At 31.9% G+C, this 20206-nt stretch overlaps 3 protein-coding genes across 3 annotated transcripts; 1 reads left to right on the top strand and 2 right to left on the bottom strand.

Moving 5' to 3' along the window:
- Window positions 1-3033: 3033 nt before the first annotated feature.
- On the bottom strand, window positions 3034-5962 carry LOC115703563 (uncharacterized). Its single transcript, XM_030630792.2, has 2 exons — window positions 5397-5962; window positions 3034-5029 (listed from the first exon to the last, which is right to left on the bottom strand). Exon 2 carries the CDS (start codon window positions 4895-4897, stop codon window positions 3212-3214), a length of 1686 nt encoding a protein of 561 aa, XP_030486652.2. The 5' UTR covers window positions 4898-5029; window positions 5397-5962; the 3' UTR covers window positions 3034-3211.
- A 932-nt stretch (window positions 5963-6894) lies between these two features.
- On the bottom strand, window positions 6895-10817 carry LOC115705850 (alpha-soluble NSF attachment protein 2). Its single transcript, XM_030633296.2, has 9 exons — window positions 10426-10817; window positions 9754-9803; window positions 9578-9650; window positions 9286-9365; window positions 8939-9090; window positions 7995-8154; window positions 7854-7901; window positions 7569-7649; window positions 6895-7121 (listed from the first exon to the last, which is right to left on the bottom strand). Exons 1-9 carry the CDS (start codon window positions 10568-10570, stop codon window positions 7041-7043), a joined length of 870 nt encoding a protein of 289 aa, XP_030489156.1. The 5' UTR covers window positions 10571-10817; the 3' UTR covers window positions 6895-7040.
- A 4677-nt stretch (window positions 10818-15494) lies between these two features.
- LOC115708134 (amino acid transporter AVT6C) lies at window positions 15495-20013 on the top strand. Its single transcript, XM_030636332.2, has 5 exons — window positions 15495-16184; window positions 18411-18563; window positions 18649-18852; window positions 18944-19409; window positions 19629-20013. The coding sequence occupies exons 1-5, from the start codon at window positions 15797-15799 to the stop codon at window positions 19747-19749; spliced, it is 1332 nt and encodes a 443-aa protein (XP_030492192.1). The 5' UTR covers window positions 15495-15796; the 3' UTR covers window positions 19750-20013.
- Window positions 20014-20206: the final 193 nt, after the last annotated feature.

Below are 20206 nucleotides of genomic sequence, written 5' to 3'. Positions count from 1 at the left end.
ATATATTTTAATTTATCTTATTTGAGGCACGGTGTTTATCTAAATAAAACATGTCGTTTACTTTATTTTAAAGTAATATTTTATCTTTTTAATGATAAATTATATTTTATTTTACTTTATTTGAGGCATGACGTTTACACAATTATTTTATGGTACGAAGTTTACCTAATAACGTGTGTCGAAGCACTATAATTACACAATAAAGTCATGTCGTGAAAAATTTTATTATGTTGAGTTAATAATTTATTTTATAATTAGCATGAATTTGACAATCAATAGTTTCCTTTGTACTAAATTGAGTTCTCCATGACTGTTTGACCTTTTTCAAAAAATTTGAAGGGTTCCGTCAGTTGGGTGAATTTTAAATCGAGCAAGAAATAAACTATTTGTCTGATTCCAAGAACATTATTGAAGATCAAACGATATAGTTAATTACCAGTTTTATTTCTTTCTCTATTGTATCACAATAATAAGCATATTGTTGTGTATTTACACGTAACATACTATCAACATCAGTTGAATAACACTGTCAATTTGCTTCATTGTTATGAAAATCAGGAACCCTCCACAAGAATGAGCTTTCTACCAACTGAGGTTGAATGTGAAATGATGAAACAAAAATCTAGAACACAATAAAACATGAAAGCCTTTAAATATTTATAGCTCAAGAAAGATCAAAAATTTATATCAAGCAACATAACTGAGATAATTGTTTCAAAATCTTCAATCAAAATGGAAATAAAATAACACAAATCAAGTGGCATGTTATGCCTTCAGTTAATTAATTTTTTCATTTTTTTAACATTCATTTTTGATACAAGAATTTGACAAGAGATAAAGTGTTGAAACAAAGTACAACCACAATGATGGACTCAATCACTTGGCCAAAGTAGTTGCTTGGTATGGAATTGTTGATAGATTTTCCACTAATAACATTCCATATGGCATGTTGTAGAGAAGGTATAAGCCTTTCATCCAATAATTCTGAGTCAAATATCTCACTTGCCTACACAGAAATTCAATTTAAACAATTATAATGAAGAAAATAAAGATATCCCAATTCACACAACTCAACCAATTATGAGCAAAGTATATACAAATTAACATAACTGTATACTCAGAAACACATTTGCTTGTGAAGATATATCTTACCAATTTTAAGTTCATCAAAGCGTTTGTTGAATATATTTATCTTCTTTTCCATACCATTAAGCCTCATACTCTTCTCATTATCTTTACCAATGGAAGGAAAGACTCACAAGTTGTTACCTTCTCCTTTTGCATTGAGGCCCCAAAACCCATTGCCCTGGCAACCATCAATGACAACAAACCAATTCCAGCACTACACAATACCATAATCAAAATCAAATAGTAAAAATATTCAAATCACAAAATGAAAAAAAAAATTAAGTGGCAAGTAATTACCCAACATCAAGGTAATGGCAATGTGCTGTTATAATCTTGTTCATGACCTCAGTGTAAGCTTGATTTCTAATATTAAAGCAACTAAAAAAAGTTCTTTCCCAATCAATGATTTCTACTTTTAGCTTCAAATGACAACTAGATTCATTTATTATAAAGTATTATTTCAGTCATACTTGATAACATTGATGAAATACTTTCTATGAACACACAAATTTATTAAAGAATCACTGAGACACTTGATAATTGTATATTTAAAGAAAAACACATATTAGGCATGAATACTCTAGTTTCTCTAAGTAAACAAGAAGCACTGAGACACTTGATAATTGTATATTTAAAGAAAAAAATAATTAAGGTTTTCAATTGAACAACACAAAAGATACATAAAGAAAAATATTTTAAGCACACAAAATAAAGTAAACAATTGAGAAACTACAAAAAGTAAAAGAACATATAATTTTGAGAGTATCACAATACCAATATGATTTTGAGTATGACTTTTAATTGATTTTAACATGAATGAGTTCATGGTACTTAGTATAGGCATATCAATTTCCTACAGTGGTAACTATTATATGAAAAAAAATATAAATCAAATTCAAGCATTAAGAGAAACATACATGTGTGTTTATCTTTGCCATGTTCAATCACCATGCTTATCCATTACCACATTCTCCAAATATGGCAGAGTCCTTGGGCACCTTATCAACCATACACAGTGGATTGGATTGAGTCGTCGTTCGACTAAGGGACGAGTGTGGGAAGAGTTGTTGTTCACCTAAGATGTGCGCCCACAGAAGACGGTAGGCTGGTTCGAAATCGTTGATCGTCCACAAGAGGAACGAAGGTGGCGGAGGTGGTTGTTATTGAAGGAGTCATTGAATTAATTTTTTTCATTACCCTAAGGGTATAGTGGGAACATGACATATAAAAGTGGTTATATATTAAAGAATTAGGAAAAAAGGGTAAAAATTAAAATTGGTAAAATAAAAGAGGTATAAAGTGCAATTTTCCCCTTAAAAAAATATGAACCCAGAGACACATTTCTTGCTGGATATTTCACTACCTAAGATACTTCCCTTTCACATGAAGAAATATCATCTTTAAAAAATGGCCCTTACCAGCTCTTTAGAAAAGAAAACCCCTTCATTAGTCGGAACTCCCTAAAGCTATAGGCATATATTCATATGATAGCAAACTTAAAAAGCATGTGCTGAAAGGCACCTTAAAGAGCCAAGCAATGTGTTATACCATTACTGAGTGTATTTTAATATTAAGTCTCATACATTATAATTTAATAAATGATATAAAAAAATTACTAACGTAGTATTAAACATCTTAAAATATGAAATAGCATTCTAGAATTATTTTATAATATGAATTGGTACTTGCAAGTAAGAAACATAACCACGTTCTACTTCCTGGCTGTAATCAAATTTGATTCCTCTATTAAAATGGAAGGAACACCTATTAAGACTTTGTTCCTTTTGAGTCTGTCCATGTCAATAATCAAAAAGATACCTTACTCTTGATATTATTATTTTTTAAAACGACACCTTATTCCTGCTTTCTATACTAATGAAATTTAAATCAATCGAATGAAATATGTTGCCTTAAAGTGCGTATGGGAGTAAAATTTTCAGAAAGAAAGAAAATGTAAGTATCCGATTACACTCGAAACACACAGGTTTCACATACATGATGCAACAATTTTTAGGAGAAAAAAATATAAGAACATACATGATACTAAAATAATGCTACAGAGATCTTTCTTTTCCCCCTTAGACTATGTGGCTTCCCTTTGAATTAATGGTGGATCAGGTGGTATCATAGTTTCATCGTTACTTTTTTCACAGAATTCTTCATTCAGTACAGACACTGGCCTCTCTGGACTATAATAAGTCTTTGAAACTATGTTGGAAGTTGAAGAAACAGCTAAATTAATCTTGGTTGGGCTAGAACTGTTTCCTAGTGGAGAACTGTTGGCAGATCTGAACTCAACCACTCCATCTTCGCGGGGCAAAGGTGAAATCGGTGGCTCGCTATCATTATCTGTGTGTTTTATGCATAACTTGTCTTCCACAATGTCATAAGAATTCCCAGTCCGAACTTCCTGAGCTAGAGTACACCAACAACAGCAAAGCCACAATGTGCAGTCGCCTAATGCCGAATGACCAAAACAGAAGTCATAACTAGGCAGATTGAATCTCTTCCTCATTTGGATCCTCCAAAAGCCACCATAGAGCAAACCAAATACACATAGAACTAACCCGGTAACCCCAAGGACCTCCCTAACAGCCTCATTGTCAATATTAACAGCAGCCAAGTTGAAAATAAAGAATGGAGCAATGCAAAACAGAAGGAATGTTGCAATATGAACATACATGTTTCCAAATCCAAGTCTCTCCATATTCCATCCAAAAACACAGCAAGTACAGAAGAGAGAGAGATAAGCTACAGATATATCATTCCAAAAATCAAGTATTCCCCCACTCCAATTCAGTTTGCTCTCAACATTCTGTTCGTCTTCAACTGGTGCAAATGAAAATCTCCTCTCAAATGATTTCAACCTCAACTTTTCCGGCCTTTCAGCAGCACTACTCTGTACCTGTGCTTCCTCATCCATTCCGGAATCATAATCTTTACCAAGTGGGCTAACAATTAAGTATAAACCAGCAATGGCAGGAGCAGCAATTGCAACAGAAATACATACTCCAACTCCTAAGGGTGGTCGTTCAGATCTTTTGTAACCCCAGTTCAGACTACAAAGAGCATATTGAGCAAAACAATTCAAATGGAGTAACAGAACAACAACCATCATGTGAGCCCATTCATGAGGCTTATAAGTCCCATTCTTACAGTAAAGTTTTCTAAGCTTGGTAATGTCTTTTGGTTTCCATCTAGATAGCAGAACAAGGTGGTAAATTCTTTTCGGATGTTGGTACAAACACATAAGTGTAAACAGAGCATTTAGAATTTGGTTATTGACTTCAAACCATACATCTCTCTGAGACTTTTTAGTTATCACCTTGTTTAACATTCCAGTCATAACAAGGAACAAAATTGCACCCGAAACAGCAACAATGAAGATCCATAAGAACAAAGCCATGTTCATTGGATCTTTAAACCATTCTTTGCACATTTTCTTAACCGAAACCCAATCAATTTTCCGAGAAAATACTCCACTTATACGTTCTTTAAAATCATGACTACTTGAAGAATTTACTGACCTGGAAATCTCATCTTTCTCGTTCGCCATCCGCCTGAATTTAGCAGATGCTGAACCAAATTTAAGGAAATTTCTCTTTTGAGGAATAGCAGTGGACGTATTGTTGAGCTTTTTTTGAGGTTTATCACCACTAAGCAGTGTCCTTCGAGACGCTGAAATGTCAAGAGGAGCTTGACCCTTGTCTTTATTACCTCCACTTAGCTCAATTTCCTCTTTGCGAGTTCCATTATCAACCAATGACATCTTCTCACCAAGCTACAATACTCTCAAATCAAGATCAAAATTGTCACCTAAAGGACTCAGTGAATAACTTTTCTCCAATGGTTCCACTAAGGTTCAAAGCCAAGTAATGCATGGTTGTTTTGCCAAATATTTCTGTAATAAAGAAATGATAATTGTTCTCGTAAACAAAAAGAAATCTATACCCAAGCAAAATTAAACCAAAGACTCTAAAGAACATAATCACAGAACCAAAACTGGAAGCTGTTAAATATAGAAACTAAACTAGTTGATAATCTAAACAACAATCCAAGTCTTGAGTGGAGAAAAATGTTCGTGATGAAAACCCTCATCAATTCTTTTGTTAAAGAAACATTAACCAAAAATATAAAACATTTAAATAAATAATAACAATAAATCAATACATACAGCAGGAAACCCCATTTAGCAGTAAAAGAAAAGCCGTAATTTTTACTGTTAGGGTCGAAACAAGAACAAATAAGAACAGATTATGAAAACATACCTGAAGAATAACCAAGAAACACAGGAAGTTAAAGAAACCTTTGATTTGAATTCAATGGAGTATTGAAGCCTCGTACTCAAGACTAAAGTAACTAATTTTATTGGGGGGAATTAGGGTGTATTGGTAAGCTATAAAACGATAAACGAGAATCCAGAAATAAAGATAAAGGGTGTATTATCACTCGACTCGGTATTGGTCGCTGTGTGTTGTCTCGTCGATGGTGGGTTACGCTTACGCGCTTGTTCTTTTTGCCAATTTTCTTTTTTGGATAAAATAAGCTTTTGTCAAAGTGTGTGTGAGTAGAGGAAGAATAGAACAAAATGTGGTGGTTTTGAAGTGATTCATAATCGTACAGTCTGGAAACGTCGTCGCTTTCAGTTTGGATGTACCGCGGCCACGTGTCTCAAAAGGCTGTTGTTAACTCTTATTCGGCTCACGCGCGGGGAAATAGTTAGGCCTCACCAAATATTTTATTTTGACAAAAGGGCTGACGAAGTGTTTAATAACTCTTAATAACACATTTAATTTTCCCTGTTAGCGGATACGACAAGTAGTTATAATGACTTGTTGTGAGTCTAGAAGTTGTGTCTAAAATATAAAATAGTAGTTTAAGTGTACCTAACAATCAATGGGACAAAAATAATATAACAAGATTTAATATCAACAAATAAAATAGTAAATGTTGTTGTTCAACTAATTATTCTAAACTTCATGTTGAAGAGTTGCAAAAGATTATCTTCAATAATTTAAACATCAGGAGCTGATGGGAGTGCGCTAATATTTGGTTTTATATCCCAAACCCAAACCACAGAATAATTGTCTCATCACTTCTTCGCACTTTCCGTGTGGCCAATAGATAATTCTGAATTTTTTATGTTCGAATGCATTTCTAATTTTGCAATTTTGTTGTAATATTTTCAATTGAAGTTCTCTTTAAGATTCCTTAAGTTGGTCATTACTCATTACTTTATAGCATAATATATATTATAATTTATACAATTAAATATCATATTTTACATAATTAAATTTAAATTACAAGAAATAAAATCAGATATTATACCAACTTCTAACTAACAAGTTAACAGTACTTACAATAGAATGTTGGGTACCGCATGACACTTTCATGGTTTCATTTCATACACATGATTCATGAACAATCTACATAGCTCATTAAGTTCAAAATGAAATACAATAATATAATAAACTTAATAAAGTCATATTGCTACGGCAAGAAACCAACTATTTTCAACACATTAAATTTTGTTAAATTTTTAAAAAATCTGCTAAAAATTCATTATTCATTATAATTACGATAAACATTATCATAAATGTATATAAGTTAACCTATCTAGTAGCCGTAAATGTTGTGCCAGTAGTTCCAATGAGTTCTGATTTGTCCATTGGAGTTGGGCATTATAAATTTTAACCATGTTATTTTCAGACAAAGCCAAATATAATCAGAAAACATGCAAAAGAAAAAGGTTAAAAAGGAGTTACAAGTCTTGCAATACCACTCTGACTAAATATCAAATCAAGTAGAATTCAGAATCAGCATATTTTGTGAATGTAAATAGGAACAAACTCATAATACAATGCAATCATCAAGAACAGGACCCAAAAACACACAATAATTTCAAATCAAATTTAGGTAAGATCGTCCTCCTCGAGTTCCTTGGCTTTCAGCTTTTCCTTCACCCTCAACAGTAGGGTAGTCTTCCAAGAATCCTACACACGTACAGCAGCAATACAAACATAAGTCCAAGGTAAATTTTCCAAGAATAACAAGCAGGAAATAGCAATTTAATCAGAACCAGAGTTGTAAGCTTAAGTTGAAAAAGAAAAAAAGATGGCTAAACTAGAAGGAAAAAATATCTCCTCTATTTACTTTAATTCTTGTTACCGAATTCAACAATTGAGAGGCAAATGCCAAAATAAGGTCATATTATCTATTTGGAGCTGCAAGAATATTGCTCTGAATTACCTAGTTCCACTTTAAACAAATCAAATTTTCAAAGTGCTCATACCTGAAATAATTTATTTTCTCTCTAAATAGCAACTTTGTATTTTATATTTAAGAAAAACCATAAAAAAAGAGCTACAATAACAAGCTTCAAAAGAAATTGCAACCGAGAAATTCAAAATAATTGAGTACAATTTGAAAGGATGTATTACCAGTGGAGTCATGCTATCAAATTCCTTGACCACATCAGTAAACTTAGCAACATCTTCCTCATCAATTGAAGCAGCAATATCCTGCCAGAAATATATAGAAATGAATAGTGTGAACAACCAAACAAAAACAGTTTTATTGACCTTTCTTAAATCTTCCATCATCCAATTTATTTGATCAGATGCCTCACTGGTAAACTGGAGACAAATACTACAGATAGAGCACATATGCAAAAGATAAGAAAGGAAAGTACAAATCAAAAGGTCTTTTAAATCAATTGAACTCACAGCTAGGAATTTGTACTCCCTTGTTCCTGAAAAAGTTGGATCAAGATCCTGCAAAAGAACAACAATATTTGCACTTCAGACAACAGACAAAGACGAACCAGAAATTTTGATCTCCAAGAAGGAAAGCTTAAGATGTGAGACCTGATAACGTTCTAATGCATTGGTAATTGCGACAACATCTCCTCTACAAAGTTGGCAAAGTCCAGCATTTAGAAGATGTCCTTTAACTCCATACTTAAGCAAGTTATTGTTGAGTGACTGTCGTGCTATCTCTTCATAAATCTCAATTGATTTTGGATATCTGCAGGAATAGATCAAAATACATCATAACAAGTAATAATTAAATTAAGCAAGTAATACTATTAATGTCCTCACATAAATAGATAAAGAATGTCTGTTGAGGATAACTTTGCAATACTTTTTTATGTGTTCTGTTATGCTGCAGCTCTTGTTCGGGTAAACCAGAATGTAATAAGTGAAAAAAGGGTATAAATACAGAATTCTTGTTAGTTGTCACATGAAATCAAAGTTTATAACCATAACTGTCAATGTTTTAAATTACGGATTTGAGCTTCGAGGTGCATTGAGGCGTAAGCCTAATATATAATTGAAAAAATATTTATACTCACCTAAAAATATCAAGGAGGAATAAAATGTCTCATAAAACTCAAAAATAGCTTAAAATGTCTCATAAAACTCAAACATAGCATAAAATCTCATAAACTTGAATACAGAACAAGCAAAGCGTTAACCAAATACTCCTGTTTTTTTTTTCTTGTTGATCAAACACTTTCAGAGGAATCCTAAGTTTCAGTCAAAACTTGACCAGTAACAAAGGAGTGCAAAAAAATTATATAAGGCAGAAATGGACTTTCATATAATATAAATGCTCTTTTAGTTCTGAGATATGGCCATCATCCAGCTTCAAGCTTGTATTAAATGTGCCATTCAGAAGATCTAGTTGCAATCATCAATCAATGCTTGCAACATCAAAGAAGTGGTTCTCTAATAAAGTTTATAATGAAGAAAAACTAAGTGTATGCAGTATATACATCCAAACTCTTATATTGATTAAGTGTACTTACTGTTCCAGTTGAGCAGCAAATTGTGCAACCTTTTGCTTGCACTGATTTGCAGAAGTAGTTACTTCTTCATTTTGGAAGAAGTCAGCAGCTTTTTCAAAGAACTCAATAGCCTTCTCAATATTCTGTTCTGACTCATACAGTTCAGCAATTTCCTGCAAGAGCAAAATGTAGGCCAGTGTCAATAAAGGTTGTAAAAGGGGTCTCATAACACAATCACTTACAAATCTAATCCATAATAATCCAAACAATAGTTGAATTTCATTGTGAGACACACAATGTGAAGTGAAAAATGAAAACACTGAGGTCACACACTAGTTTCATGCAAGAGAAGTTTATAAACAGAATACCTTAAAATATCTGGCTGCCATATTGAGCCTTCCAATATCACAAAACATATGTACTGCTTGCTCTAAGCAGGTTATGGACTCTGCATTAGAAAAAGTATTTGAACTATTATGGTATTTTATTTAAGTATCAAACTAAATGAAAACTAAGGAACAGCTAAGTATCTGATATCTACAAGAATAATTTATGACAGACACTTCAACGCCAAAAGGAAAAACTATGAGAAGCCAAACAAAAGCTAGAGGATTTATAAGCAAATTTTTAAGATAACTTAGCTAGGAGATATACACATACCATTTACAGATGTTTTCTTGTAGCAATGGGCAGCATCAACATAAGCTTGGGCTGCTTCATGTTTGCTTTCCAACTAAAAAAACGAGAAATAGAATATCATACTCATGTATTTGAAAACAAATGGTTAAATTACAACAAAAAAAACACTAAATCTATTAAACACCAAACACACAAACCTTCACATGACAGTTTGCCAACTTGATGTATGTTGATCCAGCTCTGTCCCCTAATACACAATATCTATAGGTATTAGAAAAGTAATAATTCTATGAAATCCTGGGTGAAAAAATAAGTATTAATATAAGCAATAATTTAGCAAAGAGTTCTTGCAATTACTTTCGTATTTTGAATGAGCTTTGGCTAAACTAATATTGAAGTTTACAGTGACAGTAGATCACCTTAATACTATTCCTCATTCACCAAACATAAAATAAAAATAAAACCTTGATACAGGTCAGGTTTAATTAGTTGCCGAACAAATAAAATCAGCAAATGTTTCTTTATTCCACATAATAAATTTTTGTAATATTTAGAATTTTCTCGCAAGATCAAATTCCATAGCTGCAAGGCCGATTCTACAGAAAAGAAGTCAATCTGGAGTGCAATTCTAAGATCGACACTGACTGAATCTATTGTTCAAAAAGTTGCAAATTTGACCTATCTCTTTACTGAACTCTACACATACACGTCGAAATTGAGTCAATGCAATGTCAACGAGATCAAAGCAATGAAGTTCCTTCCGATCACCAGAAGAAAACTCATTGTTTCATATAAATTACTTAACTTTCTTGACCATCTTCAATCGGAGTAAGAAAATACGATAAAAACAAATATATAAATGAAATTACATGATTTGGCGAGTTTGAATGAGTTGGCGGCTTTATCGAAGAGATCGGCGGCGTCTTCATATTTTGAGCCGAAAATTCCCCAGCTGTTGAGCTTTTTCTCAGCTTTCTTCTCAAATTCTTCAGCCTTAGCTATCTGATCCCCCATTTCTTCAACTCCTTGCTTTAATTTTCCGATTTCGGAGGTGCAAAAATGGAGGGTATTAAGAAGAAGAAAATCAAAATAATGAAAGAGGAAGGGGAAAACTGAAATTTCGACCAAAAAGGGAGTTGATATTTGATAATGTCAAGGGTCGGTTTCGATGAAAGACAACCATATTCAAGTTTTTTGATTTTTCTCTACAAAATGTTTTGGGCTTTTTTCTTGGTCTGGACTATGTACACCTTGTGGATTATTTACAAAAATACGTCGAAATAAAGTTATGTTTTATATATATGGCATAAAAAATTAATTATATTAAATATGGTATTCATGTCAAAAAAAAATATGGTATTTTTTAAAAAAAAAAACAAACTTATAAATATGGAAAAAAATCGTGAGGAATGCCATAAAAAACTTTAAATTTGTGTTTCTTATAATTTTTTTTTCTTTTTTTAAAAAATAAAACACTAAAATAAATAAAAAATGATCTCAACTATAGATATTTTTTTTACAGAAATTAAACTTGTTTTTTTATTTAAACTACTGTTTGTTTTTTTTTTCTTTGTTTTTTTTTTTTTTTGTTAAAAGCTAATTATTTCATTAAAATCAGCAAAAAAAAAATCAGTTTCATCAACATCATCTTGAAAAAAGAACAATATAAAAAATATAGGAATAATTACATAAGGCACCATTTTTTGTAAAATATTTATATTTTTACGTTTAAAGAATATTTTTTTTACATTTTTACGGTTTTCTAAAAACTAACACGAAAACAACATAAAATCAACAAAAAAACTACATAAAAGTAACATCAAAATAAAAACAAAAAAATAACATGCAGATAACAAAAAATCAACAACAAATTAACAAGATCACAACATAAAAAGACCGTGTTTTCTGTAAATAAAATCAAAACAATCATAAAAATGTTTAAAATTCCGTGAAACCGTATTTTTCTAATTTTTTTGTTATTTTTATGTTTTTGTGAAATAATCCCAAAAATATAATCTAAAAATAATAAAATTTTAAAAATCAGTTTCATCAACATTGAAAGAAACTAATAATTTCATTAAGAGAATAAAAAAAAATAGTTTCATTATGTTATTACAAATTTTTTATTTTAAGTTACTTTTTTTTATTATTTTGTTTCATCAGACAATCAAATAAAAAAAAATACACACACACAAAAATACAAAAAAAAAATACTAATCACAAATATAATCAAAACAACACACCATGCATACCAATATTAAAAACAAAATATTAAGTGTAAGTTTCAAACCTAGAAACAAAATAGTAAAAAAGTAACTTAAAATAAAAAATTTATAATAACATAATGAAACTATTAATTTTTTATTCTTTTAATGAAATTATTAGTTTCTTTCAATGTTGATGAAACTGATTTTTAAAGTTTGTATTATTTTTAGATTATATTTTTTTTATATTATTTTTTTTTCAGGATGATGTTGATGAAACTGGGTTTTTTTTTCTGCTTCTTTTAATGAAATAATTAATTTTTAACAAAAAAACAAAGAAAAAAAATAAACAGCAGTTTAAATAAAAAAAAAGTTTAATTTCTATGAAAAAAACAACATCTATAGTTGAGATCATTTTTTATTTATTTTAGTGTTTTATTTTTTTTTAAAAAAAAATGAAACACAAATTTAAAGTTTTTTATGGCATTCCTCATGACTTTTTCCCATATTTGTAAGTTTTTTTAAAAAAATGTGATATTTAGGGTAATTAAATTTTTATAGCATATATATCAAAATATATCTTCATTTTCCCATATTTTTGTAAATCGCCCATATAAACTTGGGCCATTCTCATTCATTTAAGGGCTATTTTAAAAAATATAGGAAAAATTATTAAGGTTATGATAAATATGGCATAAAAAGTAAATGCCACTAAATAGTAAATATGGCATTATCTAACCAATTAAACTAAAAATGTGGTTTTTTTAGAAAAAAAAAAAAATATATAAAACATTGAAAAGAAATCTAAATTTAAAATTCATAAAAAATAAAAACATAATTAAATTACCATAAAAAATATTTAAATTCCTTTCATATTTTTTTTAAAAAAAAATAAAATAAATAAAACTATAGTGATCGCCGAAGTTGTCACTCGTGTCGGAAAAGTCATCGGAATTTACTGTCGGCACCGGAAAAGTCGTCGGAGAAGTCGCCGGTGCCGGAGAAGTCGCTGGAGTTGTTGCTGGCGCTGAAAAAGTCGTCAGAATTAGCATTGTCGCTGGAAAAGTCACCAAGAAACCGGTTTCTTTAAGAAGAAACCGGTTTCTTGGAAACCGGTTTCTTGGTGATTTTTCTAGTAATTTTACCGGTGACAATGCCAAGTCCGACGACTATTCTGGAGTTTGATGTCGGTTCTGAAAAAATCGCTGGAGTTATTACCGACGTCAAAAAAGTTGTTAGAATTGGCATTGTCGCCAGACAAATCACTAGAAAAATCACCAAGATAGTGGTTTTTTCATCAAGAAATAAAAATGATATACACTGAAAATAATTGAAACCAGTTTCATCAATCAACCAAATAGAGAAAAAAAAATACAATTAAAATTACCAAGAAACGGGTTTCTTCATCAAGAAATTGGTAAGAAAAAAACCAGTTTTTTGGTGATTTTTCTGGTAATTTTTCCGGCGACAATGCCAATTTCGACGAATTTCCCAGAGTTTACTATCGGTATTGAAAAAGTTACCAGAGTAGCTGCCGGTGTATTAGTCGTCAGAGTTGCTACTAACGCCAGAAAAGTTATCAAAATTGCAATTGTCGTTAGAAAAATCACCGGAAAAATCACCAAAAAACTGGTTTCTTCATCAAGAAACCAGAAACAAGTTTCTTGGTAATTTTTCCGGCCACTATGCAAATTCTGATGACTTTTCCGAAGTTTGCTGTCGGTGCCGGAAAAATCACTGGAGTAGCTGCTAGCGTCAGAATAATCGTCAGAATTGGCATTGTCAACGAAAAAACAAATCGGTTTCTTGGTGAAGAAACCGGTTTAAGAAACCGGTTTCTTGGTAATTTTTTCAGTGATTTTTTCGGCGATAATGCCAATTCTGACGAATTTTCCGGCGCCGACAGCAACTCCGACGACTTTTCTGGTGCCGACCACTACTCCGGCGACTTTTCCGGCACCAGCAGCAACCTTCGGTGACTTTTCCGACATCAATGATAAATAAAACTTCCTAAACAAATAAAAACGTTAAATATAGGATTTGAAAACCTAATTATAAATATATGGCATATCAAATACCATAAAAAAAACCTAAAAACAAAAAAATACCATATAAATTGGTCAAACTTAAATGTGCTATATTTATCATAAAAACTTTTAAAATCCCATAGTAAGTGTAATTTCACTTCATTTAAATGATGCACCAAGATATGTATATATGTTATCCCTTGGACCTCACAAAATTTCCACCATCACCAGATGACCTTGTTTGCTTTCCTTTTTCTATAATTTCTTCTCATTTAATTTGTTGCACATGAAATAATTTTCTTCTCATTATTTGACCCATTTAAATTCCACACTTTAAAAAAATTTCACACTTTGCAACTAAACCACCTACAAAATCACACATAATTAAATTGAACTAATTATAAAATGGAAAACTAAATAAATTGATAAAACAATACAAAAGTTAACTAAAACTAATCTATAAATACTAAAATTAATATTTATGCAAAATTAAGTAAAACTAAATAAAAGTCACTAAAATAAATTAAAAAATACAAACTAATTTAATGGACAAAAAAAGCTAAATAACTTTATTTTCATAGAGTTATCAAGGTGGCAGCCAGTTGGCCGAACGTGTTGGTCTGACAACCATGTTCAGGTTAGTCATAGAAAATGACACTTGGACATTAGGATCTGTGGCCATAGAGTGTCGTGGTTAAGTAGAATTTCCAAGCCTTGTGATAGCCATGCAGAATAGAAATTAAGAAAAAACTTAGAGCTTTTCGAATGAGAATTTTGGGCTCTCAATGAAAGAACCGAAATGTTGATTGTAAATTTGGCCAAGTGACCCAGAGCCTGACTAAGATCTGATTTTGCTTATGACTGTCACGTGTGGAATGATAATAATTATGAAATACACAAGGATTTATAGAGGTTCAACCCCTTTGATCAGGTAATGACCTACTCTCCTTTTAGTTGTATTCACTCTTGATATAATGCCAAGTAGATTACAGGCTAAAACCTTGTAATTTTTAGCTATGACTCTCTTCAGTTTACAATGATGAGAATGTGAAAAGTAATGCGAGAATTATATGAAGAGAGAGAGAGAGAGAGAGAGAGAGAGAGAGAGAGAGAGAGAGAGAGAGAGAGAGAGAGAGAGAGAGAGAGAGAGAGAGAGAGAGAGAGAGAGAGAGAGAGAGTTCTATACCTTAGTGCTTCTGAGCTCTTAAGTGCATGAATGAATTAAAGTTTTTATCTTTTTCACGCAGGGTTATGGCCCTTTTATATAGTGTGAGGATTTACAAGTAACATGACAGATAGAAAATATCTCTAGAAAATATGGCAATTACATTGTGGTGTTGAATCCCTGAAATCGTGGGCAGTTTGAACTGATCCGAAGTTGTAGGAGTGTTGAGGACGATTTGGAATCTTTTGGAAGGCTTATGGGAAAAATACAAGTGTTAGAACGTAGCATGTGTGCTTGGGCAGACAACCATATTTGGAGGCTGCCCGGTACATGGGGCTGTATTCCCTGACCGGCCAGGATCTTACCAGTGCTTGCATATCTCTGTCTTTGTTGGTGATTCTGATATCAAGATGAACATGCCTCAGAACCTTGAAGATGTGGATCTTGTAAGTCTCCACGTGGAGGTGCCACATTAAGAGGGAAAAATTGGAATAATGTGCCTTTTTAATTTAACGCTTAAATATAATTTAACCGTGATTTTTCCAATAACCCCTAAATATAATTTAACCGTAATTTTTCCAAACTCATCTTAAAATATCATTTTACATTTTGTTTCATAATAGACAAAAATATAAATTAATTAATTGACAAATAGAACCATCACTTACAAAACTATTAACTTATCTCCCTTTGTTTTCTTTTTTTTTTTTTGGTAAGTGTCTCCTCACCTATTTAAGATTAAAGAGTACTATCCCGTCCGGTTACAAAACTGAAACGGGGGGATTCTCAATCCTCACTCCTTACACGAACAACACTCACCACAACTCAGAAGCTAGCTATAATAATGACACTTGAGGGGAAGCAGAGTGAGGGGGCAGGTGGGTCACTCGCTGCTCCACTCCTAGAGGATCAAAACCCAATCTCCGAGGGCGGCGCGTCGTTCTCAGGCGCAGTATTCAACATCTCAACAACCATGATCGGAGCCGGAATCATGTCGATTCCGGCCACCATAAAGGTTCTTGGGATAGTCCCTGGTTTGGTAGTCATTCTATTGGTTGCGCTCTCGGTCGATATCACTGCAGAGTTTATGTTAAGGTACACAAGCTCAGGCAATTCTCAAACCTACGCCGGCTTGTTGGCCGAGTCATTTGGGCGCTTGGGTTCGGTCTCAGTTCAAATTTGTGTCATTCTCACCAATCTTGGCTGCCTTATCATTTATTTGATCATAATAGGTAAGTTCTTATAAGTGTTATTTCAAATGGGTTTTCCAGAATTAGTGTTATCATTTATCTGTCTGTAAAAAATTTAAAAATCATAAATATATTCTTACTTCCATTTCCTTCCTATTATTGATAAAGGCCAGTCCTATTGATTAGGTAGTAATTATATATCTTTAGACCTCATCCCCAAATGATCTGGCATGGTGATAAGAACAAGGCTAATTGCAAAAGGACAAAACTTTGTTTAAACTTTGAGAATCAAATCAATAATATCAACATTTCTTTTTCCTTAATACCAAAATAGCATTGCTATCCACATTTAATCAATCATATGATATAATATCCACGTTTCTTTTTCCTTAATATAAAAAAGATAGTGGTTGGCGAAGCTTTACATGATTCACATGTTGTCATGTTGATAATATGTCAACATTCTATAATATCAATGGATATTTTTTTTTGAACAAATCAATGTATTAACATCATCTTAAATATGCTACCCAATCGATCCTCGTGCAGGCTGTTATTCATTGAATTTGACTTTCTACTAAATGAATGATAGAGAGCTAGAAAATATGGGAGTTTTATCTGCAACTTATAAATTACATTCAATTTTAATAATTTTTATTTTATAAAAATATATATTTTTATTTTTATATGAAATATCTTTATATATTAAAAGTGTCTATCTAACACCATTTTTTGGTTTAACAGAATATACTTAAAAATAAAAGAATATTCTGTTAAATTTAACGATTAGGTTTCATCCCCGTTAACAAATAAGCGCAATAATTAAACCCAAAAAATTAAACAATCTTTTAACTCAAAAAATAAAAAAATATATATATAAAAAATAAAACTACGGTCATGATGAAACTAATTCCCCTCAAATTACGATTCCATTCATTAGATTTGTTAACTCAAAAAAAAAAAAAAAACATATATAAAAAATAAAACTTTACGATCGTGATGAAACTAATTCCCCTCAAATTACGATTCCATTCAAATCAGCAATTTTACTGGGATGAGATGCAACCAACATCGGTAGAAAAAGAATTCCAAAATAATACGAATGTTTCTGCTATATGACATCCGACAAGAACCGAACCATGCCTCGTCTTCGTTCAACGGAGAGAACCCCGTGAATGGAAATTCGGCACCAGTGTCTGCTCCTGATAGTTCCGGCGCTTGTATGGCCATGAAGCACAACCCGGGTATAGCCATGGATTGGACCCAAGAGGAACAGACTGTTATTGAAGAAGGCCTTGCCAATTGAGTATTATCTCGATATTTTTTAATGAATTATTTTGTCTTCTCCATTATTGAATTTTTGTGTTAGGGTAATTTGAATTTGTGCTAACTCGGTGTATTAAAATATGGGTTTTTGGTTTTGACAGTAATAAAATTGTTATGTACAGTTGAACAAGATATATCTCCAAATTTGGAATTAATGCTTTGTAATTGGGAAATTTAGGTGGGTTGTGATATTTTGTTTCCTTTCTATATTATGGCTACGAGTGGGCCTTTGAATAGCAATGCTTTTTTTGCTCTCAGTTAGACCTAAACCCAGTAAGTTTTTTCATTCCATTTATTCAGAACATCTTTTTAAGAACACAAACCAAATTATGTTCTGTTTCTATTCTTAGTGTCAACTTTTAAAGAATGAGTGTCCTGACAAATTTAAACATTCATCTTGGTTTGTGTCACGAAAGTTTTATCTATTATGATTTCTGTTATTTCTGCTATATTGACTTGTCGGATGTCATATGTGGCTATTATTAATAAATTTAATACCATCAATTATATTTTGATGAAAAGCATTATCATTATTTATTTTAAAATTATATATGAAATTGAAAAAAAAATTATAACCATAATTAAAACCTAAAATAAAACTTAGTATACGTGACCGGTCACGTAACAACTACCTAGTGTATATAAAAAATATGCTTATAAAATAATAGAAATAAAATAAAAAATTATATTAGAAAAAATTAAAAAAAAAATGTGTAAATAAAATATAACTAACTATTCATATTAAAAAAATAATGAAAAAAAACTTCATAAAAATATTAAAAATAATTTTTAAAAATTAATTTAAAAATTACTAGCCCTTCTAGTCTCAATTTCTAAATTTAGTTTTAATCAAAATTATTAACGTCAAAAAACTGAGTGGCATCATTGATTGCTACCGCTAATAATAATAATAATAATAATGTGATAAATTTGTTTGGACAGGTGATGTTCTATGTGGGAGTGAATCTGGAGGAAAGTTGCACCTGGGCATTCTACAAGAATGGTTCGGCATACATTGGTGGAACACTCGTGCTTATGCACTTCTTTTTGTTGCCCTCTTCCTCATTTTACCACTGGTTATGCTACCACGAGTAGGTCAGCAAGCAACATTACAACTCTTTTCGTTTTCGCATTTCTACAAACACCTTAACTCCAACGTCAAGTAAATTTTTTTAATCAGATTCACTCAGGCACAGTTCAGCGATATCGATTCTTTTAGCTGTGGCTTTTGTTCTCATAACCTCTGCCATGGCGATTAACGCAGTATTCCAAGGCAAAAGTCACAAAATGAGATTGTTTCCGGACTTTGCTAATCAAATTTCAATGTTTGACCTCTTTACTACAGTCCCAGTACTCGTAACAGGCTTCGGATTTCATGTGAATGGTGAGAATTAAGTTTTCTTTTTTATTTAGAAAAAAAATAATAAAATCCAATTTCCCCTAGAAAATTAAATTACTGTGATAAACAAATGCAGTTCATCCAATTAGAGCAGAGCTGAGTAAACGTTCTGATATGAGATCAGCGATTCGAATCTCTTTGTTGATTGGTGTCATCATTTACTTCGCGATCGGGTTCTTCGGGTACCTTCTGTTTGGGGACTCAATCATGGCAGACATCTTGGTCAACTTCGACCAGAATTCTGATACCCCAATTGGGCAATTGCTAAACGATGTCGTTCGGTTGAGCTATGCGATTCACCTCTTGCTGGTGTTTCCCATTATGAATTTCAGCTTGAGGGTCAATATAGACGAACTACTCTTCCCAAATAAGCTGAATTTAGCATCGGACACACCCAGATTCGTGTCTTTGACACTGATTTTGCTCTCTCTTACGTACACAGTGGCCATAGCTATACCAAATATATGGTATTTTTTCCAGTTCATGGGATCAACCACTGTTGTTTTCACCTCATTCATTTTCCCTGGTGCTATAATTTTAAGGTACGTATAAGAAATCCATCCCTAATATTATCTTTATTTTTATTAATTTATAACTTCATTATTAATACTTTAGTTTTTTGATTTTTTTTTTCTTTTCAATCACATTTGGCCATTAATGATCAATTCAGTAATTGAGTTTTGTTAGCTTTGGCCATTTCTTTTATGGTTTTTGGATATTTTAGTGTTAATTAATCAAGTAATGTATCTGTTTATGGGCAGGGATGTGCCTGGAATATCAACAAGAAGGGATAAAATTGTAGCCATTCTCGTAATTTTATTGGCAATTATGACTAGTACGATTGCAATATCTACTAATCTGTTCAGTTCATCAAAGAACTGAATCCCATTGATTGTTCATACCCCACTGTGGGAATTTATTCGCATGCATATTTCCTAGGCAGATTTTACAGCCTGGACTTGCGGTTTTAGAGGGAAAAAAATCTGCTTGAAAGTGTAATGTGTTATTATATTTTAGACTTAGTAATACCACCTTTACATTACAGCTCATGATAAGAATACCTGAATTCTAAAGGTGGCAATTCGTATTAATGGATTGTATTCGTGTAGTTTTGACACATATTTACAAGCAAATTTCAAATTCAAACTTAACTTATTTATTAATCATGTTAAAAAATTAAAACTCAAATCCAACTTGTTTTTAAACTGGTTCTTTTAATTCAATATGTGTAACATATATATTTTTTTTTTTTGACAAAGTGATTAAAATCACTCATGAATTTACGACGCCCACGTCTGCCACCGGCGCTGGAACCTCATCGAACCAGGATAGCTCATCG

The sequence above is a fragment of the Cannabis sativa genome, chromosome 1 (genome assembly GCF_029168945.1).
Source record: "Cannabis sativa cultivar Pink pepper isolate KNU-18-1 chromosome 1, ASM2916894v1, whole genome shotgun sequence".
In the NCBI taxonomy this organism is placed as follows: Eukaryota; Viridiplantae; Streptophyta; class Magnoliopsida; order Rosales; family Cannabaceae; genus Cannabis; species Cannabis sativa.
Note: the sequence above shows the minus strand (reverse complement) of the source record. Positions and strands in the feature narration are given on the sequence as shown.